The 26261-nt window shown below is 43.8% G+C and overlaps 1 protein-coding gene across 1 annotated transcript in view; it reads left to right on the top strand.

The window, feature by feature from the left end:
• Positions 1-26261, top strand: part of ARID3B (AT-rich interaction domain 3B) — a 51900-nt gene that overhangs the window by 822 nt on the left and 24817 nt on the right. The window contains exons 2-4 of the mRNA XM_090028603.1: positions 3047-3702; positions 17340-17411; positions 19069-19141. Coding sequence (XP_089884729.1) covers positions 3133-3702; positions 17340-17411; positions 19069-19141 — 715 coding nt within the window. The 5' untranslated portion in view covers positions 3047-3132. The remainder of the gene's footprint in view (positions 1-3046; positions 3703-17339; positions 17412-19068; positions 19142-26261) is intronic.

Here is a 26261-nt window from a genome sequence, read left to right as displayed (position 1 = left end):
GCAGGTTTGCAAGGGCCTCGATGCCCCTGCGTAGGTTGTCTTGTGAGAACCTGAAATTTACACAGGTTTTTTTCATGGCCCGTGCTGATAGGAATGGACACCTCAAGGCTGAAAAACAGGATAGAGGCTCAAATCATTGACAGTGATCGAAGGTAGCAACAGAAAAGCACCCAGAGACATTCAGAAAAGAACAGCGCCCTTTTTTGTGGTCTCATCTCACTTTTTGTTAAAAATATTTGTCTTTATTGACTTAAAAGTCTTTGGAGAGTTGACCATCTTCATAATTATGCAGATACTTGGCTAGGGTGTGGTTACCGTATGCTGAATGCATTTCTTTGGTTCAGGAGGCCCTTGGGTTTCACATTTGTGTCTAATCAAAACACACAAGAGCAGGGAATAAATCTTGCCGTAACCCGTCATGTGTTATTGTATTTGAACTGCATGCAGTGTACTGGAATGGCATCCCAGGGTGTGCGTTGCTGTACCTCAGGTGTGTTTACCTGGCAAGTTAACCTCATACCACGTCACTTATTTAGTACACTATACTCCAGGCATGTAGTAACTGCACACCCTGCTGTATGTCACTGATCCATGATAGATGACACCCTAACGTGCCTCAGGTGCAACAATACACAATAGGGTGTACAAGGGGTGCTTGGGGGAGGGGGGGAGTTTTATATTATATATGTGCACCTTATACCAAACCTGGTTTGTGGTTAGTGTTGTGACCCATATTCCAGACCATTGTTACTGTTCCCAAGATGTGCCTGCATCTAGCTTCGGTTGTGTATTGCACGTGAGAGGTTGGTGCAAGGAATTGGCTGCCAAGTTGTGCATTATTGTTCCTCCACTGTTATTCCATGTGTAAGCGAAGAATATATTTATGTACATGATTTAAGAATGCTGCTATACCTGTCACTGGAATGATTTCATTTTTATGAGCTAAATAGCTGTATAGGATGAGAGAGAATTTGCAGAGAAAAATGCCTTTGGTATTATATACAGGGAGACTTTAATTCCATTTCATTTTCTTAAGTTTGTAGTGTATACCAGTGGTTTTCAACCTTTTTTGGACCAGTATGCATTTGTAGACATAGATGGGCAGTCCCAGCCCAGAACCCCTTGCTTCTGACCTGCTGCCCCCCAGGCCCCAACCCCCCAGTGTGTGGGGCAGTGCGGGGTGGGAGAGGCGTCTCCAAGCAGCCCCTTGCAGGCTTGAGCTCTGCCAGCCTGCAAGGGAAAAGTCACAGTTTCCCATGTTTTTTTTCCTTTGAAGGAGAATCCATTTTTAAAGTTTGTTCATGATGCTTTCATATATTTTTGCGACCCACTTTTGAGTCGTGACCCATAGATAGAGAAACATTGGCCTATACTAGTTAAGTATCTCTAAAAATAAATAAATAAATAAAATAATTAAAAAAAAAATCTAGGGGCTTCAGCAGACTTTCTTTCCTCCTCTTATTTTGTAGCGTAAAAACTGGGCTGGTCTTAACATCTTTCTTGTTTTAGTCATAGAAATGTCTTGAATGGATAGTCTTAGCGAAATATTTTCTTTTTTAAGGAGCTGTGTTTGGTCAGCTTCTATAATGTGATGCTGATTGTAGGAGAGATGGAGGAGAAACTCCCTAGCATGTTTGTAACGGGCCTTTCCTTTGTTTCTCCTCCATTATTGCCTGGGTTCTGGTTTATCTCATTAAGTCTTGAAGAGCTCATCTAACTGGCAAGTGAGATGTATTTCACTGTCTGAACTCTGCAGTCTGAAATCCACAAATTCCACTTCATCTTTGGAAAAAAGGAATACTGTCCTTTTTCTGAGATTTGCCTGGTGCCTTAGCTGTGCATCTCAGCAGCTAGTCAGCTTTTTTGATCTTGAGTTGGAATGAAGCTGTTTCTAAGTCCTGCACCACCTGGGGATTGGGCTGTCGGAGATTGTTAACATTTGAGATTGAGATGTACTGGCAGAGTTAGGCACTGAGATGGGAGAGGGAAAACTTTCCCAGTGGTTGACTAAACAATTGGGCCTAGGTTGATCTTTCCCCAACTTCCCCAGTTTACTTCAAGGCATAAAAGATGGAAGGTCCTGGGTATAACCATAAGCTGCATTTGACTGAAAGACCTGGAGGCAATGTGGTGGGGCTACTTGTGGCAGGGTAGCTGTACCACAATGTTGCAAACTCCAAAGTAAGGTGAGTGTAGGGTGCCTCAAAACTATAGGCCCCACTGTTTTGTGGCTACTCCTTGGTTGCAGAAAGGCTAAAGGACATCACCCTGACAGAAATGTGCCCTCCCTGAGATGTTAGGCAGTCCATAGCAGTTCTCACCTGTTGTTCTCTGACATAAGCTACGACCATCAAGGCACTGAGCATCTGGACTCGGTCTGGTCTTTGGATTTTCTCTTACTGGTCTAAAGGGTGGATGGTAGGTCTTGGGCAGCATCCATTCCTCCATACTCTTGCCTAGGTGTATCCGTGGAGGGTGTTGGTGACTAGACCTCATACATGTACACCATGATCCAGAGGATTGAGGGTTGGCTACTAATAGAGACCTGTTTTTATGACTGTCTCAGCACTTTGAACTCTGGTAAAATGTCAAAAACATGAAATAACTAACAAAGGCAATGGTATCTGGTGAAATAATGGAAGGGTTTTTTTTCAAGTGCAGTTCCATCAATTCTCTAATACGAGGAGAAGGGAAATATAAATAAAAAACCTAGTATGTTAAGTTAGGTGGTGTGTGTGTAGGGGGCAGGGAGTGGGGATTGAGATTCAGTAGAGAAAAAGCTTTCGGGGCAGGGAACAGAGGCTTTTCAGGTGGTGACTGGAGTTTGTAATCTGTGCTTATGCTAAATGTGCTCAGCTTGAAAATACAATTAAACACACTGAAAATCGAATGCAAGTTTGAGCCTGAGGCTGCTGAACTCAAGGCAGATTGTTTCACGGTCTCCTGAACTGGAATGAGTATTGGCCTTGGAGCCTGCTTAGCCTCCTACATGGAGAAAGATGAAAGCATTCTATATTCATACAGACAACTGTTAATTCTCTTTCAGATTCTGTTGATCTCTGGAAGTTGGGGCTTGAACCCTACTGGATTGAGAAGCACCCCCACCCCTTTCCCAGCCATGCTAACTGCAGGATGAAGCTCGAAGCTGTTGTGGAGCAGCTGCAGAAGCAGCAGCAGCAACAGCAAGCTCCTCTGCAGATGGATTCCAGAGAGAGACAGCAGAGGCAGATCAGAGAGGCCCAAATGCTGTATACTCAGCAGCTGGCTGCCCAGCAGGCTGTTTTAGCAGCCACATCTGGCAGAGCTTCAGGCGGCTCCGCTGTTGGCCCTCTTGCCAGAGTCCCACCTGTAGCTGGGGCTGCCCGAGCTTTTGATCAGAGCAGCATGAACTCTGATCCTGAGGAGGAGGAAGAGGAAGATGAAGAAGAGGAGGATGAGGAAGAGGAAGGGGGTTTGGAAGGTGGAGATCTTGAGGATGGCACCGAAATGACTGGGAAAGATGCGTGTTCTGCTTTGAAGTTTTTTCATTCTCCCAAAGTGGCCCATCACAACCAAAGAGTGGCTTCTACCTCTAATCCTACCCCAGGACATCAGCGAGGACAGCCGGTAAAGGAAGAGCAGGGTAAAGACACTACTAAACAACCATATTCAGGTTCCCCATCTGGGCGGCAGCCCTGGAGACTGGATGAACAGCTCAAGCAGGTCAGTGTGAATGGAGTTTCTCTCTCAAGCTTTTCTTTTCAAAGTGAGCCTAATACCTGTTATAGGCACCTCATTTGTTAGCTCTATAAGCACAGATTTCTGGTAACCCACAGAAATAGTAAATGAAGGCCCCTTATCTGTGGGTCTCTGATTTTTACTTTTAGCCATAGCCCTTGCATATCAGAGATGAGTTGGTCTATGTGACTCATTTGTCCTTCACCTTTCTGCTTAGGCTGTCAGCAAGAGGCTGACAAATGCTATTTGTTGTAATTGCTTTTGATGCAGACACCTGCCTGGTAGTATCTGACTCAACTTATTCCTCCCAGACCATCTGCAAACCCTCAATAAAGACTTCCAATCACTGCAAACTCAGACTGGATTGGAGCCTGCGTTCTGGAATGTGGGGAAAGCTCCATACTCCACCAGTGATTCTGTGAATCAGCCAGACCATTTTATAACTCATGAGTGGGAGGAAAGTGGTTTGCTTGCTATTGTATTCTAACAGCTGGGATGCTTAAAATGAGTTTAAAAGGATAATTATCAGTGCTTGAAATATGTCCGTAGTGCCAAGAATTCTTTACTTGGTTGTGTTTCATGATAAGTGGGTATATTGTTAACAAACATAACACAAGGGTGCTTTAGGCTTTAAATCAGTGGATCTTAACTCTGTTGGGTGCAGCTACAGTTATAGGGATTTTGAGACTGGCACTAACACGTGCTAGGTTTAGATTTGTGGGTTGGGTTTAGCAACCCTTTGCTGCAACCAGTACAGTACAGAAGGTTTCCACTGGGGACTGCTACAATTTCAAAGTTGAATTCATTCTGCCTTTCGCTCTAGGCAGATAGAATTTCTGAGGAAGCGACTAGAAGTAGGAAGACTGATTTTTTTTCCTTAGTGATGAACTATAAATAGTAGACTTTGATTGCTTGCTATGAGCATAGATCATTTCAAATCTCCTCTTAAGAAACCGTTGGTTGGAGGCTTCAGCATTTTGCTTCACGATGAAAAAAAGTTCTTTGCAAGCTTTTGGGCACAAATGCCCTTCTTCAGGCATTGGGAGACTGCAGAGTCTCCCAGTACCTGAAGAAGGACTTCTGTGCCCGAAAGCTTGCAAAGAACTTTTTTCCAACTATTTAGTTGGTCTAATAAAAGATATCACATCTGTACAAAGAACGTTGCCTGCTTGTGTCCTTAGACCAACACAGTTACAGCCAACAGCCTTGCTTCATGATGACACGGGAGGCTTTTCAATGAGGAAGAATTTGTTACCTTCAGAACTTTGTATCAGGCTTGAGCTCCCGCATAAAAAAAACATGGTCGTCTCACCCAGTATTTCCAGCAGTAAGACCACGCTCACTAGTTCCCATATTGATGGTCCTGGCAGGATTCTGTGCAAGTGACTGAGTTAGCGGTAAGCAGGATTCCTACCTCCAGCGTTGTAGTGTTTAGCAGCCAGCCAGCTGCTGCTCCTTCTAGGCATTTGCTGCTCAAGAGAGGTTGGTTTGAGTGAGGAGTTATTCAAACTGCTCTAAGGAAATTGGATGGGTGTGTCAGTCAGGTGACTGGCACCAGAGAAATTGCTTCAGCCCTTGCTAAAGCACAATGTGGTGGCTGATGGGAAAACTGGTTCGTTTTTCCAGTCTCTCAGCAGGGTGTAGCTGGGAGGTCTCTGACAGCACAGTCAAGCCAGTGTGGCAGAGGGTACAAGCAGGGCTAGATTAACACATAGGCAAACTAGACGCATGCCTAGGGCTCTGAGCTGGGGGGGGGCAGTGGTGGCACGAATGGCCCCATCTGCTTCCCTTCCCTTTCCTTTCCCTCTGCTGGCCTTGCTGCCAGTGGCTGCTTCCTAGCGGCGGCTCCAAGCCCCGCTCCCTGTGGGTGGCAGCACCAGGGTGGGGAAAGGGGCCTCGACCAGCCCGGGTCCCACAAATTTGTTTGCCTAGGACTCACTAAGGGGTTAATTCAGCATGAGTACAAGCCTGGAAGTGTAGGCTCCTCTCTTTGGTAGCCACTTGATTAGAAAACTAATTTCAGACTGTGAGACTGGGTCAGCACTTCACTGACTTTGGACAAATTATTTCTTTGTGGTTCGGTATAGTGTACTAGGCAGCATCACATGAAGCTTACTAAGGCAGTGGGTTTGATTCCCTTTGTGCTTCCCTGACAAGAGGGAAAAAAAGACTACAAACTGGTCAGATGTAACTTCAGAAAATACGTCTGCTGGAAGATAGGTCCCTGGGTGCTGCAGAGCCATTGGTAGAGCTGTACATATATGTGCAGTTTGTTGTATTTCAACCATCCTACAGCCTTCAGGAGGCTTTTGCAGCCTAGTGTTGTGGTGGAGCAGCCAGGCTGCTTGTTCTAGAATTCGGGAACTGCAAAGATGGCTTAAAGTTGATTTTGTTCATCAGCCTTCCACGCTGCTGTGTTGCATGGATATCTGTTGTATTCAGGAATCTGGCCCGGTGTTTGTAAAGCACTTTAACATATGCTGATGAAGGTACTACACAGGTACAAAATTGTAATGGTGCTAAGGAAGCACATTTAGTTGAAGTAGGGCCAGGCTGTCTAACTTCTGAGTGGGCAGAACCTGATGGCCACGAGCCACATGCCGTACAGACCACGTTCCTCCTGGGCCACATGCCCTGCCAACCTGCATAGACCCACCCTGCCATGCCAGCACCCTGTGTGGGATCTATGGATCCCCCTGACAGTAGGCTTCCCTGGCCCCACAGGCTGTTTCACCTTGTCCCCAGGGTTAGGGGCAGGAAGTGGAAGTTGGGGAAGGGAAGGGGAGAGACCAGAGACCTCAGCAGGAGCAGCTGGAGAATGATGGGGGCATGGCACCAGAAGGCCAGGGAGCACAGGTTGACCTCTCAGGGGCTGCATCTGGCCTGTGGGCTGCCATTTGGACAGCCCTGAAGTAAGGAAAGTGTTGAGGGTTGAACTTTTTCCATCCACATTTGTAGCTTGTGTTTGAAGTATGAATATGTAACTGTGAGATATCACAATCTTACCTGGTAACATTCACATTTAAGATACCAACGAGTAGCTTGATCTCTGAAGGCAAGAAAGTACAGTTGGACACTTTTCTTTTGGTATTTAAAAGCTCCCCTGAGCCCTTGTTTTTTGGGTGTGTAAAATATCTTATATTTGTGAGGTGTTTAAAATGATCTGTGATGTCCTTTATGGAATTAACTGCATTGCCATTTTCATCTCTTACCATTTGCAAGCACTTTTCCTCCTGTCTTCAGAAACAATATTTAGGAAAGTTGTTTTGTGTTAAATTCTGCAGGGCCTTTTCATTAGACATTCAGTGGAGTAAGTGGCTCTTTTTGTACAAGTTTCAAAGATGGCATTATTGGAAATGGGTTCATAAATGATTGCATTGTAAGCCTTTTTAGTGTACAGGCAGTGCTTTGCTAGTTTGGGACATCCTGAGGTCATTTTATACTGGAACATAACCACGCAGTGATAGGGTGCAATATATGCTTCCTTACCCCTCACTTGAAGCTTGAGGTCAGCTGGTACATCAGGATTGGGGCCACAGCCTGTTGCATGCCTGAAAAAGGTTAAGTATCCTTGATCTAGTATCTGCATTGTGGCTGTGCTCAAACCTACGCTGGGTACAAGGAGGAGGAGGAAATCCTTGCATGCCTGACCGCCTTCCCCACATTTTTTACAGACTACAGGACTGTAAGGTTGGAGCTTACAAAGTCGCTTGAACTTAACACAGCTTTGTTTGCTTGCTTCCTTATTTTCTCATCAATGATGTCAGCCCAGCTCAGGAGAGAAGTTGGCCACAGCTGTAGCCAATGAGAAGAGCTGTTTTAATTTGTTCAACTCAAACATCTTGTAAGGGCCTACCCATATTTTAGTTGTATTTTCAGCTCAGCAACAAGTCCGCAGATAAAGGATCATATTTTCAAAAGTGCCTAAGTCCCACTGACTGGCAGCTTAGCCCCTAAATCACACTGATGCATTTTTCTCAATTGTTTGAAATACTCTACATCAGGGCTGTGCAACTGCCAGCCTGCCGCCCCCCCAGGCAGTTATCTTATGGCTCATGGGCTTCTGCTGGGGTGTCACTAGCTGCTATTATTGCTAGGATCTCTGGGCTCCCTCCAGCTTTTGCTTCCTGCTCCTGCCCTTTGGGAAAGGGAGCTGCAACCCAAGGGTCCCAGGAAACATGTGGCTTGAACAGCGAGGCCAGGGAGTGGGGGGCACAGAGAGGGAGGATAGGTATGGGAAGGGTCCCACAGAAAGGGAAGGGAAGCTGTGGCCCACGTGATATTCAGTTCCCCAGGGTCTGGCTTTTGCTGTCAGCTCTAGAACATGAACATGGTTGTGCTGATTTCTCCTTTTGAATGTGATTGTTCCCTCTTGATTGACTGGGGCCTTCAGGAGGAGCACTGGCTTTGCTGCACGAGACTGAGATTCTCTGGTAGGAGCCTAATACTAGGGTGGCAGAAAGTTGAAAAACAGCATTGATGTCTGGCTGCTCCGAGTTCCTATTCAGACTCGGACAGCCGAGTAAATAATTGTAGAACAAGCCATCGGACAAAAGAGCTGGCTCAGCTTATGACACAAGGGCGGTGGGAATCCTGTCAGCACAAAACAGCGAGGGAGTGGAGCGGCTCGTCAAGGGCTTGCAGTTCCAGAAGGAGGGTGGAGAGAACCAGGCAGCTCCCTCTCTCCTAGTGCTGCTCAAATCCTGTGTAAATCCATCACTGCTTAGATAGCTGAGAGCTCCCACGGCTTGGGCAAAAAGGACCTGGTGGACTGCCCGTCTTTATCCAAAGAGAAATGAGATTTTAATTCCGCAGAAGAAAATGACGCTTTTTAGCAGATGGTTGGGTGTGGGTTCTCATCTAATTTTAAGCATAGCTGGGCAGCCTCTCTGATTACCAGGGAGAGCAGCAGTATGGAGAGAGGATTGCTGCTGGATCACTTTGACTGCCTGTTCTCCAACTGATGTCCCAGCGAATCCTTTTCACACTCAGGAACACTTTTATTATTGTGATTAGCAAGATTCCTACTTTAGTTTTCGCAGAGAATATAAATTAGTCCAAGATCCTCAGCTGCCTAGTGGTATTTAGTGCCTTTGCTTATGGGCATTTAACTCAATGCCTTAAAGGGGCTTGAGTTTCACAAGGTTGGTGCACTTTTTAACAGTTACACCATTTAAAGATGTTTCAGGTTGGATACTCACAATCATTCCCCTTACATGTCTTCCGAGTTGACAGTATGCCTTGTTTATTCATTATCCTGCCTTCTCTGAGAGTTTTTAATGTTTTGTTTTGGGGGTTTTGGGGAGGGGGCGGGGATTTTTTATTATGAATTCCAGTGCATGGATCCTGTGCTTGCTCGTACCCTCTGCAACCTTGTGTGTGTGATTGATTATAAAAGCCAGAATTGGCTTGGGTGTCAGTCAACCTTTAGAAATGCCTCTGGATTGTCTGTCTGTGTGCCAATTAACTGGTTAAGACAGCAGGATCATGGGTGGGAAAAGCATGGGTGTGTGATGTTCTTACATTTCCATTGTCTGTCCCTTCAGAGTGATTTCAAGAAAGTGGCCACATGCCACACTGCATTTTGTAATCCAGTAGCCCAAGTTATAATCTTTTCATGGGCACTTAAGGAGTCAGGAGTCCTAGTCTTCCACATTTTTTTCCTGTATATTCCTGCGCTGCACCGACCTGTGTGATTAAAGCAATGCACAGTTGAGAGTGTTCATAAGGAAGGCTAAGCAAAAGGGGCACCTGATGTGCTCTGAGTATACGAAAGTCATCAGGGTTTTTATTTGTTTACCACAACTTGATGTTGAACTCACTAAAATATGGTTCAAGAATCATCCTCAAAGCCATACAGGTTCAAATGAGCTCTGTTCTATAGAATTATTTCTGCTAGTACAAAGTTTTGCCAGGCAACAGCAGGCAAATTATGATAATTATAACATGGTTCTTACCAAGCTTGAGAACTTGGAGCTCGGGGCAGCAATACTGATCTTATCGGCATTTTGTGCTACAACAGCTCTCTTTATAGTAGCTTCTGTTTCACTTCCCAGGGTTCAGCTCCACCCACACAAGGAATTTCTTCTGATTCTCTGATAATCCTGAAATTGCTGCCGCCCCCCCCCCCACCCCACACACACACACTTGCCATTAGCTGTGCATTTGCAGTTAAGCTGGTGGGATAGTGGGGAAAAGACTGTTCCACAGCAATGATTAATTCCTTAATGGATATTTGTGATTGGGAAATCACCATACTTAGTTTGAAGTCTGTCTAGAAATACCAGAATTGAAGTACTTCTGGCAGACAGGTATATCAGGTTTGAGTTAAGTTGTCAAAACTAAGTAAAGTTCCTAGTTGTTTGTGGTAAAGACCTTGGGCATTTGTACACATGCTTGTGCTCCAGCACTGGACACTTTTAAAGGTGCCCGGCACTGCGGCACATACATTTTATAAACAGCAAAATGCGTATCAGCTCTGAGAATATGGAGGTGGAGCACTTGTGAACTAAAACACAACAAAGGTGTTTTATTTCAAAAGCTCACCACTGCTGTTTTTTCAACACTGACGGGCATTTTGCCGTTTATACAAATGCATGTGTTGAGCAGACTCGATCAATTGAGTCTAGTTCGATGCGCCGGATCTCTGGCACATCGGAGCAGACAAACATATGTGTATAAATGCCCCTTGTTTCTTCACCAGTGATGACTTCCAGCATATGCACCAAAAATAAATATACCAGGAGAACAAACTCATCTGAACTGTCCTTGAAAATACTTGCATCGGGGAACTTTGAGAACTTTAGGGTGAGGTGCACCTCTGGCCTGGCATTCACTGTGCTGAACTTTTGCATCCTGGTCTTTCTTCCTCTCTTGTATTAGGCATGGGATGTTGGTCCTGTAGGAAATTAGACTCTTCCCCAACATATAGGATGGTGGGAAGGTGCAAACTTCCATGAAGTAGAATGGATGAGTTCTGAACAGTTTAGTCAAAGGGAATTTTCAGAATCTGGCAATTGTGAACTTGAAGAGGCTGGAATGGATTTGTCCTTCTGTTGGTGACCCATTTTTATTGCTTTTCCTCTTGAGGAAAAAGTTAATTCTGTTTTTGTAGGTGGGACAGGGCACTGAAATTGCTCTGGACATTGAGCTCTGTGTTAATACGATATTCTTAATAAGATATTCCAGGTGGTTATGGAGTAATCCTAAAATAGCTTGTTCTCTAATTGCTTCTAACATCAGGCCAACAGTCTCTGAGTAGCAGTTCCAGGGAACCCTTGGATAGCTGATTAGCTATTAGGGTTTTGGTGGGGGTTTGGCAAAAAGAGAGTGGGGTGGGCAATATCTGGAGAGAGAGTCTGGAGGCTGGATGCTCTCTTTAGGGCAGGACCTGTGTTCAGAACTCAGTTTTGCCTGCTGATACCTCGTGACAGTCCCGAGTGAAACCAGTCGCTCTTTGTAATGCTGTGTCATCTGTGCAAGAAATCTCAGATGAATTCCAGTTTGTCATATCTCAAGTGTGGTAGCCAAGGAAGCGAACACAAGCCAATTCCCTGTATAAAAATTAGGAAAGGGACACTTAGCATTCTCCCAAGTACAAATTTTAAATACTGATTTCTACTTCCTTCTGCTTCTGTTGTCTATAAAAAAGATGTTCTAATGACTCGTGAAAGGGGTATTGAGGGGTTTTTTTTCAGTTTTCTGCTGTTTATGGAGAGAGAGTCTTTCTAGTTTTAGGGTATCTTTGCTTTCCGAGGAGGAATGGATGATTTGAATTTAATCAGAGCTAAATCCTCCCTGGGAAATGTCTTTATCACATGAAGTGCCACTTGTTTCAGTAAGCCTGTAAGCTTCTCATCTGTAACTAGGTAGCTGTTTCTTAATGTTTCACCCATTCCAGCTGAACTCAAGTCACTAGTATCAAAGCACCATGAATTCAGGTGGCTGCTTATTGTCTTAAGTGAGTAAGTGTCAAAATCTCTTTTATCCGGTGAGCCAGTGTCAGCATCACAAAACTGCCATGGCAGTTGCCATTTTATGGGATCCTAGGCTGATAATTTTGGCAAAGCGTATGAAAACCTGGAAGCGTTGAGGGGGAGTTAGTCCCTTTAAATTGCATATGATCAGCGGGGATCCTGGTTTTCTCTGATTAAAAAAACCCCATTTTTTGGACTAAAAATAGTAACTCAAAATCCGCATTTTTCCATGATTAAAACAAAATGCCACTCTCTATCCATGCATCCATCCATTAGTGGTTTTATTTTGGTCATGGAAAAAATGTGGATTTTGGATTACTTTTTTTAATCCAAAAATTGAGGTGGGAAGAATCAGGATACCCAATGATCAAGGAAGATCTTGCCTGTCAGCGTGCATAGTGTAGTCCAAGGCTCGCCAGATTATAAATGGCTGGGGACAACACACTCCATCAGCAGCTCCAGTGGGGGCTGCATCAGCACAAGACACAGGCCCCCCAGACCTCGTATATGCACAGGCCTGCTTGCCCAGATCCCTTAGGTAGATACAGACTGTCATGCTTTCCCACAGGGTTGGCAAAAAAAAGTACTTTTTTAAGTTTTCACCAAGATAGTGGTCAAAACTGGTTTAAATCATCTGATACTGGCTTTCATCAAGCAAACCTTCTCAAATGTGCCAGGAACTTCTGTAATGGTAATTACAAGAGATCAACTCTTGCCATGGCAGCCTTCAAAAAAGCAAAATTAAAATACATGTCATGTGAAGAGTTGTGTTGATGACAGTGATAAAATTTAGAAAATTAGATTGTAAGAAGTGTTTTTAGTTGGGTCAGACCATAGGTCCAGTTCTAGTCAGTCTCCTGGCTTTGGCCAAGCTGTCCTACCAGACCAGGAAGGAGATGCTGGCTGGTGGGGACTTGAGTGTGTTCAGGGTTGTCTACCTTTGCCTCATCTGTGCACATCCCTGAGCAGAATTTCACTATGCAGTGTCCAGTGGCTCTTTAGAGGCCTTTGAAGAACAGGGGGATCTGGGTAGAGTCTGCAGCATGGTGTCCTTCCTTGGCACCCTGGTTATTAGCCTGTAACCTTCATTCCTGTTCCTGTTGTGTCGCTTGGTGTCCCAAGAAATTAGGTGTGCATTTAGTGGCCTTCCCCTAGCCACTCCAGGAACCTTGTAATTCAGGTCCTTGGCCCAGTGCTGTGGCAGAAGTAGACCTGTCTCGGTGGTAGAGGACAAATGCTGAGGGAGGGTGAACAGGGCATGTTCAGTCTTGCAACCTCTGCTCTTCTCTCATTGCGGTTTCTAGCAGTCACAGGTTAGTAAGTTCTGATTCAGAGGCTGTCCCCTTCTCTATCACATCTAATACCTACTCTTTCCTCCATGAATTTGAACAATATCCTTTTCAACTGGGTTAAACTATCAACCTCCACAACAACTTATGGCAATGAGTTCCACAAGTTAATTACTCATTTCATGAAAAGATCCTCCTTTTAGTTTTAAACCTTCTCCCTAATAGTTTCATTTTATGTTCCCTAGTTGTAGTATTGTGAGAGACTGTAAATAATATATTCCTGTTTACTTTCTTTGCACCATTTCATATTTTGCAGACCTTTATCATGTCCCACGTTAAGCATCTTGTCTGAGGCTGAAAAATTCCAGCCTATTTATTCTCTCATATTGAAGTCCTTCCATACTCCAAATCACCTTTGTTGCTTTTCTTCATACCTTTTCTAGTTAACGTAGAGCCCTTCATCGTGCATATATAGTTTGGGCTAATTTTTTCCTGTGTTCACTTTGCTCTTATTGAGATTGGATTTCATTTGCATTAAATTTCCTCGGATGTGTGATTATTTCTGCAAAAACCAAGAAGCCGCAGAAGAACAATGTCGTGCGTCAAATTTCATGAATCTTTTAGGAAATTATGTTTCTAACTTCAAAGGCCACCTTAAGAATTGTGAGGGATTTGCTATGCCAGGATAAACAAGGTGGAACAGCCATGTGACGTACATTAAAACAGTGTTTTTCATAAAAATGGTAGATGACCATGAGAATGACATTCAGGACAACATAGAAACATCAACAGCTTAGAGCTGTACAAAGAGACCCACCTGTGTCTGCAGCTAAAACCAATAGCAGATTATCTTGACCAACTCCAGGGCCAACATGGACAAATTCAGGTGTAACATGAATGGCTACTTGTAAGTCATAGCAAAGATCTGAAGTCTTGCGCATAGCTGATAAAGTCTAGATTTAATGATTGCATGACTCTAGCTCACTTACTAGCCTAACTATGTCATCTGTAATACATGTTACATTTGTGATTCACCTGCAAGCATGCATCATCGGCTTTAATAGAAAGATTTTTTTTTGCTTTTTGGTTTCTGCCAGAATAACCTGAGAAACGGGCCAGAAGTGGAGAAAGCAAGGAAACTTGTTATGTGCTATAAAATACGAAATGCCAAAGTAAATGAAAAAGAGTCAAGGTCTAAATCAGACCATTGAAGAACCGAGTGAAGTGTCAAGTGCAGTGATTTTGGTTTTGTTTGTTTTCTTTTCATAGGTTAAATATTATTTTAAAATACTGCAAGCAGGCTTTTTATCTTCAAGAATAAATTTCAGTTTTTAAAATATTTATCTTCATTATTCACTTTTCCTTTAAAAAGTTGTATTTTACTTTTTGGTTCTTTTAATTTGAATGTAGTTAGGGTATGGTACCAATTAGCAGTTAATAAGGTTAGCTATATTCATTCAGGTAAAGGCTATTCTTTAAATTGATTAATTTTGTTTTGTTTTGTTTTAAATCAGGCCTAATATCTTTACAGAACATTATCACCTTCGGACCTTTTTTTAAAATTTTCTACCTAGATGTACATACACATTTATCCTTTATATGGCATTAATAAACACTTTCCTAACTGCCCAACCTGTTTTGGAAAAGCCTGTTGTCAAAACTTAATTAAGACCGGACGGTTTAAGCCAGCAGTTAAAACTGCTGTGGTTGAAGGTGTCCAACCTGTTTCCCCCACTATGTAGAGTATATTGAGAGCTACAGAAAGGATGTAGAACGTAAATGGTGCTGTGTATTGTCCTCGATATTTTGATAATCTGACAGAATTTGAAGTGCAATGCAAATTTTTAATGTTGTTTTAAAAGAAGGCAGAAGATGTATCCCTCAGACTGCTTTTCATCCCCCATGCAGTTTTTCTGCTGTAGTAACAACTAAGAATATAAACCTCTTAGCTTTGGAGGGTTGTTGACTAACTTATGAAGCAATTAAATAATGTGTTTGTGGGTTAAACAGTTTTTCACACTTCCTCCCTACCTGGAGGAGCTCATGCATATTCTCCTCCCTTCTCTTTCCTGGATTTACAATGAGAGAGAGATCACAGCACGATTGAAAATTTAAAAAGCCTCTCATGAATGTGGGTTCTTTGATTCTTTTTTGGGGGGAGGTGCATGCCCATCTAGAAGCCCTTTAAAGATTTTCAGAACCTGAATCCCCCGTGCTTTGAAAAGCAGGTTCACTTAGTTCTCTCAGGTTGAAAGGAATCAAAACTCATGGCAGAGGTGATATCTTTTATTAGACCAACTAGATATTTGCAAAAAAAAATCTTTATTTGCAACCTTTTGGGCACAGGCACCCTTTTTCAAGCATAGGAGATTGCAAAGATTTTTAAAGTTGTAAAAACTGGATACCTTATATCAGGCTGTTGGGTATCCAGGCTGTAGGTGTATTGGTCTAGACTGGCAAAAGGAATCAAAACTCATGGGTAATCTTTTATTAGGCCAACTAGATATCCGCAAACAAATTACTGCATTTAAATGCAGTAATTTGTTTCCAAATATCTAGTTGGCCTAATAAAAGATCTCACCTCTTCCACAAGTTTTGATTCCTTATATCAGGTTGAACACTCAATATTACCAGTTGCTGTTGGAGGGCTTGGCTTGCATGTTTTACTCGGACTGTTCACACAGGCTTGTTGTTGCTCCAAGTTAACTGGCTTCTTATCAGGGTTCAGGAGCAGCTGGATGTTACCCTCATTAGCAGGAAGCTGTGTTTTTAATCTCTGTTAGCAAAGGACATCCAGATGAATCCTCCTGCGAACAAAACTGGTCTTCAGATCTCTTCCCAGAGTGTTGGGAATTGGCCTGCTGTAATAAACAGCTGACATAACAGAAGCGGCAATAATCCCCCATTAAATATCTTTCAGCTGATGGGGCTCACTGGATAATTGACTTTCCAGCAGGAATTACTGGCTCAAACTAAATCAGCAGGCATTAGGGCAGCCCACTGCTGTGTTTATAAAGGGGGGAAATGTAGCTTTGCCTGGCTTTGATGAGTGCCATTCATCTTTGTAATTCAATGTATATGTCACTACCAGATGACTCACAAGATTTTGAGATGTTAAAGTGGCTGTCATTAAAATAGATCTAATGCTTTTCTGTGGGCTTTAAGATGCTGTGCATTTGTAATCAGCATGGTAAATGATCTTGAGTAATCCTACCAAGTAAAGATGGATATGCAACATGCAGGCTCGCTCCCATGTTCCCAAAACTACTAAGTAGCCATAGTCAACTGCTGTTCCAGATCTAGTAATTAGACTGAACAGTGCAGGCCCAACTGGTGCTTGGCCTAGTGAGAAGTATATGCCTTAACTGGCTGTACTTTCTGTGTCCCTGTAAATAAATCCAGGAACTGCTGAATCTGGATTTCTCACATCAAGCTTGATGCAGGAGGTGGGTTTGAAAAGGGTTCTAGTCCCATTATATTCCACCCATTTTCAATCCTTTGATTTCTCCCTAACGTTGCTTTTGTGGGTACATTGGAGGTCAGTCTGGAACTCTTTTGAGCATGAAGAAAGTAGAGTCATATTGCTAATAGAAAGGACTGAGAGATGATCTCTTGGCACAATCAGGATTCACTAGAATGAATGCTTGACACCTGCTACTTTAAATCCGAGCTTTAGCGATCACAGAATACGTTCACTTGCCTAAGGCTGGCCACAGATAATGCGGAAACTTCGTTCTTATATTCTCTCCTCATTTGGCTTTAACTGTGAAGGTGTTAAACCAGATGACAGTGCAATTGAAAAGATACCCTACTTCAGATATTGGATCAAGGATATTAACCCTGAGAAGAACATGGCCATTTAAATTGGTCAGAGATTATTTCCCCCCCTCAAGAGAAATGATCTTTTTGTGAAAAGGGAAAATTTCAACTTTATTGAAAAGTATGGTTTTGGAGTAATGTTGTAGCCATAATGGTCCAGGACTTTATATATCACCCACAAAAATCCTTGATTCTTGCATCTTTTATTGGACCAACTACATGGTCGGGATAGATTTAGAGAAGGTTTCAAGTGCAATGCATTCTTCTTTAGACAGCACCCACAAAAATTCTTGCCTCTGAAAAAATGTACATGTTTTAGGGAAGATTGAAATGACAGCCCCACTTTTTTTATGGCCACCTTAACATGAAATGTTATTTAAAAGATTACATTGTTTTCCAGTTCCCTCTACATCCACGTCCTCTATACCAGGTATTGCCTTTCTGTGTCTACATGCGTACACTGTTATCTGACTCGCCACCCATAAAGCAAGAATATTGTCTCTATGGATCCCCTCACCCTTTAACTTTTGTCCCCCAGAACGGAAATCTGAGTTGGAGTGAAGAAGCTGATGGAGGCCGAGGAAGAGAGATCTCTCGTGACTTTGCCAAGGTCAGTCTGTCTAATTATTGGGGTTTATCATCGGTGGAAATTGGGGGCAGGGAAGGAATCATTTCTCTTCATTGATAGAAATTACAAATCACTGCCTGTTCCTCTGTGGTTTGAGTGTGTGAAGTAACTACTCTGAAACTGCTCATTTCATGTTAAGGTGACCACCCCCTGTGGTTGTGGATGTGTAGCGTTCAGCCATTTTATTGCTCTTAATGGTTGAAATACAGCTCACAATTAAACTTCATACCTACTGCACTTATGACAGTTACTATTTTTTTATCAGCAACTATCTTTGTGTGGAAGGACAGGGTTTAGCGTCTTAAAAGTGATTAGTAGATTTGGGCTGTGTCAGACTAATGGAATTTATTTTAAGCTAAGCTGGCCCTTTTTGAAAGGGTATAGTTAATTGCTGTATAAGTCAAGTGATGCATTTCCTTCCAAGTAATGCAGTGTGTCTGAAGGGGTGGGCTACACAGGAAATGAACCCAATAAACTCATTTTCTTTTGAAAGAGTTGTGCTTTGAGTAGCTAACTCCCCATTTTGAAAGAGACAGGCACATGGTTATCTTGCTGAACCTTTGCTTTTCTATTGATCGTCACCTCGGAGCGCAGCTGTAACCAGCAGAAAAAATCCTCGATTTCCAGTTTATATGTATTCTATTTCTCTTCTGTGTGTGTCTCGCTTTCTTTAATTCTCATGCATTTAAAACACTAGGATATTTTATATGCAACTCAATTAACAATACTGACAAGTTATATTGTGACCTTGCTTTGCCTTTCATAAGTAAAAATTGGATTCACTCTCCAACAGCTAGTTGTATGATTATCTTGCCTCTGTCTTCTCTGAAATATCAGAATGGTGCTAAAAAGTAGAATTTATTATTTTTATTTTTATGGAATAAGCAGTTGAACAAGATTTGATCGGAAGCCTTGTTTCTTTAAGGCACTCTGTCAAAACATTTCTGCATAACTGTTTCTTTATTGATTGTTCAGTTAAGTGCTAGTAGTCTCTAGCTTATTTCAGAGGCACATCTCCCATGGAGCATTCCTTATTAACAGGATCTAAAAGATCTTTATTTTTCCCTCCCCTTTCAGGAGGTTGTCATAGAGGTGCAAAGCTCCAAGGAAAGAATAGAAAGGTCAGAAGAAGCCGCTTGTTAACCTTGTTAGTGCCTTGGGGATGTGGATGGGAGAGGTTGATGTTTCTGAGCCGGAGTGTTACATTCCATTTTACATTCCTTTCTTTCCGTTCCGGTTTTCCGTTTGGCTCCAAAATTTCCATCCCCCCTTCGCCCACAGGTGGGATCCTCAGAGTCCTTTCTTTCTTCTCCCCCATCTCAAAAGTCCTGGGTTGCTTCCACACTTCAGTCCAACAAAAAGTTGAATCCCTACTTCTTCCAAAGCCCCTTTCTCCACTATGCCTGAACAGATTTGTGGAGAATGGTACAGAGCATCTCTCATCCAACAAAGGGGGCTCAGTCTGCCACCACTTCAGCCTTGACAGCTCTAAGAGTTTAAAACTCTGACTTTTAACTTGCTGTACAGCTGCAAGCTGTCCCACCATTGTATTGGTAGCAGAAGTCCAGGATCTGTGGTGGTGGTATCTCTTCCATCTTCCCTTGCCTGGGTTACCTCTTTATTTTTCTTGATTCCTCAGCTGTATGAACTGGATAGTGACCCTGAGCGGAAGGAGTTCCTGGATGACCTTTTCATCTTTATGCAGAAGAGGGGTGAGTGAGTCACTTGCTTTGTTTGGATCATCTAAATGGGACAATGGAGCCCAGGCCCTAGCTTCCCCCTGTGTTGGGACTGGCTCAAAAGGAGTAGACTTCCCCTTCAGCTTGCTGGTTGAGTACGAGAACAGCATCGTGACCTGAGTTAATTGTCTTGGGAGTAAAGGGGGCTGGGCAAGGAAGAGCCGTTCTGCCTTAGAATATTGGATTATTGGAAATTCCCTGCTTTCTGCTCCATCTGTCTAAAGAAACAGGCTTCCAGGATTTATTTTGGAAGGGAACTGGCATACTGATTTCTGAAACGTGTAGGTAAATCTCTCCCTTCCTTGGAATAAAGTGCTTTCTTGACAAGTTCCCCTACAAAAGCCCCCAGCGTTTTATTTTCATGACTCAAATAGAGAATGTATGTGAACACCCTTAAAAATCAAAACCAAACCAAAAAACCCCCAAAACAGGATCTGTATACTGAGCCAGGGGCTCACATCTGTGTTTAGACCCAATCATCAGGGAACTGGGAAAACGTAAAAAGCATTGTTTTCCTCTTGTCATACGTAGTCTTCCGACTCGGATTCTCTGTTTCATCTCCATTTGCTTAATTCAGTCCAGGAACACCCTTCAGAAGAAACTGTTTGTCATATGCTCAACCACTTTGTCAGGAGGCAAATCTGAGGTGGCAGCCCTGGAGTCACTCAGCTAGAATATGGTATAGATACTTCTCTGCCATCTTGGTATGCAAGTGTAGTTCCTCCAGTTGCAAGGAATGATTGGTGAAAACTGCCTGTATCAGTCTAGCTGACAGCCCCCTGTGCAGTACAAAAATAGCCAAAGCAGCATTTTGTCGCCAGAAAGCTTTGACATGCCATACTGAAGTTTGTCCATGGATGTTTTAGGCAGATCTGTAGACCTAATCTTGCAACAGATAAATAATGTCCTCTGACATACTGATATGCAATAAAGAGCCATACTGCATCTCAACAAGGCCTGCAAGAAAAGGTACAGTGAATATTTGCCATAGAGGAAGGAAGAGCTTGTCCTTAACTCCTATTCATCATAGTATAATAATCTAAAAGCCAGCTTACTTTTCCTAGGCTCTTATAGAAACTGGTTCTTTAGCATGATTATGCCTCAAGAGATCTGGTAAGGAATTAAGTAGAGGTGCCACGGATACATCAATCTGATATTGGATCGGCACTGGTATAAAGAAAATTGACTATATTGGAAATCAGCCTGAAGCAGCTGATAAATTGGTCGATAAATGCCTGTGTGTGCGCACAGCCCAGCATGCAGGCAGTGAGGAACAGAGCCAAGCTGCGTGGGGAGATGCGTGCAACTGGTAAGTCTGTTGTGGTGGAAGGGGAGGGGGAGGGAAGGGGCTTGTGGGGGGGTGCAGATCAAGGACCTCCATGATGAGGGGGGGAGTGGGCCTGGGATGGCGCTGCACAGAGCTGTGGCTCATCCGTGAGGGCATGGGAGGAGGGAACATGTGCCCCTGGATTGGGGTGGGGCAGAGAGGGCCAGGCAGGCTGCAGCTGCAGATTGGGACTGGAGCTGGCTGTGCTCAGGGGGGACGGCAATGGCGCTGGGAGGGGGGTTATGGGGAGGGCTGCAGCCACCCCAAATTTCACCGTACCCTGCCCCCCCCATATCCTTCTCCCAGCACCACTGTTGTCCATCCCGAGCGCAGCCCAGTCCCCAGCCTCAAAATGCAGTCTGCCCAACCCACCCCATGCGGATCATGGGGTACGTGTTCCCCCGTGCCCTCCCGGACAAGTGGCGGGAGCTACCAGATGAGCAGCTTGCAGTGGTGGGAGCTGCACCCTGCCCCTTTTCCCACACCCCCCTCAGATGAGCAGCAGCTCTGTCCTGTACCCGCCCCACCCTGGCTGGACAGTGCCTGCCCCAGCCCCTCTCCCTCCCTCACCTCAGGTGTTGATCTGTTCCCCTGTCCCCTTTCACCACAATGGGTTTACCAGCTGTATTGGAAATCAGGTTGGTATCGGCTGATATGCTTCCTTAAAAATCAGCTATTGGTATCGGGCCCCAAAATCTCTATCGGTGCACCCTTAGTGTCTCAGTCTCAGTCTTCTGAAGCCAAAGAACAGCTGGTATGGTAAACTGACTTCCTGGGACTGGAATTTGAGTCTCACCACTACTTGATCCCTTGGTTTCAGCAAGTATTTTTAGGTGCCTCTATTATGAGGCTCTAAGGCAGTCATTCTTAACCAGGGTGCAGCAGTTTCAGAGCTTGAACCAGTTGCACTGAGTCAAAATCAGTGGGCAAAGGCATAAGGCGGCCTGATTAGTTTACTTAAGAATTTTTTTTTTTTTTGAGCTGCACATTTTGGGGTAAAGGGATGAAAAATACCATCATCCTGAAAGCATAAGATTGGTAGTAATGAAAATCTCTAGGTACCTTGAGAGTGAAATAGGTTTAATACTGTTTCCTTCCAATTGCCTTTTAATTATTTATAAACAACACACTCCCAGCGCAGAGGCTGAGCTGGTTGCCAGCTGGCTGCTGTAGGTACAGCTTCTAATCAGCTGTGTATTCCCACTGCTTTGTTTTTGTGCAACTCTTGTTTTCCAGAAGGCTATTTAAGAGGAAATATATGAGCAAACCCAGCTGTGTGAATCATCACATCTGGCAGTGGAGGAGCAGTGGCCATTAATATGATCACCCTCACCCTGCTAAGTTCGCAAAACCCAAACCTCACACTGCTGGTTGTAGCTGGGGCAAGCCCACTCCCTCATCTGGATCAGGGCTGGGCCACACCTCCTTCCCCATGTAGCCACACGCAGGTTGGGACCAGGCCATGCCTCTTCTCTCTCCCCCACCCTGCAGAGCCAGGCCATGCCCCCTGATGCTGGGGGCTTCCCCCACCCCCAGATGCTGGGTTAGGACTGGGCCATGCTCCCTTTTACCCTGCAGGGCCAAGTTGTGGCTGGGCTACCCTCTGCCCCCTTCCATGTGGCTGGATGTTGCCCACAGCACTGGTCCTGGTGCCGGGTTGGAGCCACTGGTGGGATCTAGTCTGCAAACAGATAGGGCACTGCCTATTCCGCCCACTGGGGAAAAAGTTGAGCATCACTGAGCTAGGCTGCACGTCCCATGGGTGCTGTGGTATTCACCTAGCAGCCTTCATTTTTGTGGCAGTCCCCTCAAATGTCATTGGAAAGACTCTGTGAAGATCAGTTGCTTAAACTTGCCTGGAAGCAGTGTAGTGTATAAGGGAGACCAGCGCAAGGAACTACATCATCTCCTCAGTATCTCTGATCTGCCTCTTTTTTTTTTTCTTTGTTTTGTTTTTAAATCCCAGGTAGTCATTCTGACTTGTAGCCTGGTTTCTCAGAGGCTGCACTTAATTATTTCTCTTCCATTTCTTTGGCTGGGCCACCATAGCATTTCCCTATGATACTTCACTATTGCAGACAATGGTAAAAGACAATTGTAGCTGCATATCAGGTAGACATTGTACGCACACGCTGAGTTCTGACATAGTCCAAATTCATGGTCATTAACATAGCAGATCGGACACACAGATCATAGTTCAGTCATCTTTTTGTGGCCCCATCCAATGCACAAAATTAAGTTTCTTTCCCATCTGAACACAGGTGTACTGTTCTGGAAGAGTCCATCAGAAAGACTGATAAACTGAAGCTTTGGTGCAGCTGAGAGCAAAATGCTACATTTCCTTGTATGTGCAAAGAGCTAGTTAGTTTGCCCCCCAGATTGGAGTGGAAGTGACGGCAGCTCCGTTTTTCATTATCCCTGGTGTAATGATGGTCACTGTGCTGTCCTCCTGCAGCAGCTCTGGGGGAGGCTGGCTCTTGTTTGGAAGTGGTGAGGAGATGTGAGCAGATTGATAACGGATGCTGATCCTGGAGGTCCGATGTGAAAGTTAAACAGCAGATTTCACAGGAGACGCTGAAAATCTCTGAGGATGAAAAGACGCGGCTGCTGCTGCCGCCGCTTGGAATGTACCTAGAATGTGGAGCCATGAAATGGGCTTAATGCAGATCAAATGTGCAGGTTTCTTCTGCCTCCCAGCACAGCAGGTTGTCACTGAACAGCTACAGCTGCAAGTGATAAAATGGCCCCTCAGTGGCAATAATGATGGAGGAAGGAGATGAGGGGAAAGCTGTAACTCTTCCTTTGTTGGGAGAGTGGTTTTTTGGTTTGTTTTTTGTGTTTTTCCCCTCTTGCACAGATTTATGGGAATTGGCCCATCCATGATTAGGCCTCAAGGTAAAGTTGCTACATGTGCTTTACTGTCGCTTTCCCCTTCTAAACCTTCCTTCCATCTCCCTCCACCAGGACAGGCTGCAAAATTGTCCTTTCTGGGAAGGAAGCAATTTCCATCTCTGCCACAAAAAGAGTTAATTTTAGGGCATGTGAAAGTTCATCTGCAGCTAGGTAGGATGAGACTGGCATTTCATGGGTCTCTGTATATGCTTCTGCCAGCAGAGCTAAGTCCTGCTGTTTGGTCCTGGGCTTTAGCAGAGGATGATGACTTTGTGATACTGCATAACAGTTTTATGGCTCAGGCAAATATCTGTAGGCTTTATATGCTCCCTAGTGTTTATGAACCACATATATGTGACCTAAAATGAATTGGAAAAACAATCCTACAGAGGCCAGGCTAGAGCATCTTTAAATAGTGTGCTCCCTAGGAAAACACGTAATGTATTCCAGTGTCCCACCTCCTTTTGTCTGGCAGAAAGAACATGCTTATTTCTGTGGATCTTTGATCTATATTTTTACATGGGCTTTAGTGTAAAGCTCATAGCATCTTCAATGTTCCCTTCTGCTGTAAAATTCATTCCCTCCTGCTCTCCTTTCATAAAGCTTTTTTTAACTGACAGATTTAAATTCATCTTGGCATAGGCCTAGAACTATATTTTTGCTTATCAGAACCTTTTAGAGCCTCCCCTAAATTGAGTGAGCCTCATTCAGTGGAGGTAAGTGCCACATTAGGATATGCCTATTTTCCCTATACCCCAGACTGGTTTAGATAGATGGTGATTGTCTTCCTCACGAGAATTTAATTTCCACTTGGTCCCACTGAAACTTCCTGGAGGAGTTGTAGAATAATGAATGCTTTCCATTCTCAGAAATTATTGCTGGTGATTTTTGCAAGAAATAACTGAAGAAATGACTCTACAGGAGGGAATTATGGTGTCTGCTGGTTATTAAAATCTTGCTTAACAGACTTGGCTGCAAACCCAAAAACCAAACACCAAAATCTTGTCCTACTTGCATCGTGCACTGCTTATTAGCCTTTTGGTTTATGGAATCAGCTGCCCATTAGAATAAAAGACTTAAACCCTAATATATATGTACTTGCTTTTTCCCCTGAGAGCTGTCAGAATCAATGACTGAATTACAGCCAAGTACCAAAACTGTGCAGAGCTTCTTGATAGGATTCTGCAAGGGCTTTTTACTTTGCTTGCTTTCTTTTGCCTTGGCTTATTAGACACAAAAAAACTCTGCTTCATGTGATTCGAGTAACCAGCAGACACTAACTGAATATTGTAGCACAACACTCTGGGACTCTGAGGCATTCACTGGCATATTAGTTAAGGCTCGTTTTCAAAGGACGCTGTTTTGTTCATTGAAAGTACAGCCTTTGAGGGGAAGAAAAAAAATCATAACATTCCTCAGATTGTACAACTCAACTAATTTTGTTCAAGGTTTCTATGTAACTGGTTTTCGCAGATGGCTTGACCATTCTGTTTTGATGTAAATATACCTAAAAGGGGCTTTGTAAGCCAAAGCGTGTGGTTTTAATGTTTTCCTGCTGTTGACGCTGTGTGGTTTAGATGCGAGGAATACGACAAACGCATGCTGTTGAGTAAAACATTTTACCAATGCATTATTTTATTTATAGGCAAGTGGTGTTTGAGGTGCACACACGCAGAGAATGCCCCTTTCAGGTCTGCAGGTTTCTTTTGCTTCTCCAGGGATATCTCAGGATCTGAGAAAAGCAATGGAACTTTGAAATCAGGAATCAATAGATTTAAACCTTCAACCCCTGTTTTTCGGTGTTACAGAGTCAGAGTAAATGACCCGTTACAAATGTTTGCATGATAGCAAAAGAAAAAAAGAAATTCCGTAATAGAAGACTCCCTAGCATGCTACAGCAAAACGATAATTTCCAGTCACTGCATCATTTTGATGAGCATCTCCTCCCTTTCCTCCAATCATCTGGTGGTGTTCTTCCCTTCCCCTTTGCAGATTGTCCCTGTAGAGTCTGAAGTCTGGAGCAGGATTGCTTCCCTCATCTTCTATATGCATCCATATTGATGAGTTATATGGAGAGAGGGAGAGCAAGCAATCTGACACCAGTCTGCTCTGAAATAATTAGTTTGTAGTCTCTGTCCCGCGTCTCCTTCCCAGGAATATAGGATTAGGGATTGAAAGGTCAATTCTTCCCTTGCTCGGGGATTTAAATTTAGATTTGTGAAGAGTTCATCCATTTTCCCCCAGTTTGGACGTTAGGGTTTCAAGGCCTTTCTTTCCAAAGATCTTCCTTTATATCAGTACTTCTTATTTGCTGTGTATGATTATTTTCCTTTATATCAGTACTTCTTATTTGTTTGGCACTCCAGTGTCCAAGCTGATCTGGCTGCATGTTTCTACACCAGTCAGTAATGACTTGCTCTGTGCAAGCCACTGAAAACCTGGGCATGTGAATAATATGATGTTGAGGACTGTATAGTATTAGACAGAAGAAAGTAGAACTCTTTGCCATGATGGTGTCCCAGATCCTTGCCATGTATATTAAGCAGCTGAGTAAGGCTAAGCTTAAGTTGGGTCGTGTGCATCTTGTCCAGACCCCTTTCATCCTGTGTGTTTGGAGTAAACTTTTATTTGCTGCCTTCGCTTAGACTGGCAAAGAGGAATTTCTCTTCAGTTCAAAGGTTGTAGGGGTGGAAACTCCACCCGTTGCAAAGCTATTCACCATCTGCTCAAGTTTGGAACAACAAATAGATTGGCCCCAGCTGTGCCAGTAGCAGTTGAACTTTATTTGAGCTCAGTATGAGAAGGAGCAAAGTTCCACTGGGTCTCGGTTCCTGGCAACAGAGTGCACTTGGTCCTGGGACAGCATAGCAGCTT

The sequence above is a fragment of the Crocodylus siamensis genome, chromosome 15 (genome assembly GCF_052110815.1).
Source record: "Crocodylus siamensis isolate JL-2025a chromosome 15, ASM5211081v1, whole genome shotgun sequence".
NCBI lineage: Eukaryota > Metazoa > Chordata > Crocodylia > Crocodylidae > Crocodylus > Crocodylus siamensis.
The sequence above is the reverse complement of the archived record's forward strand: the minus strand, read 5'-3'. Positions and strand labels throughout refer to the sequence as shown.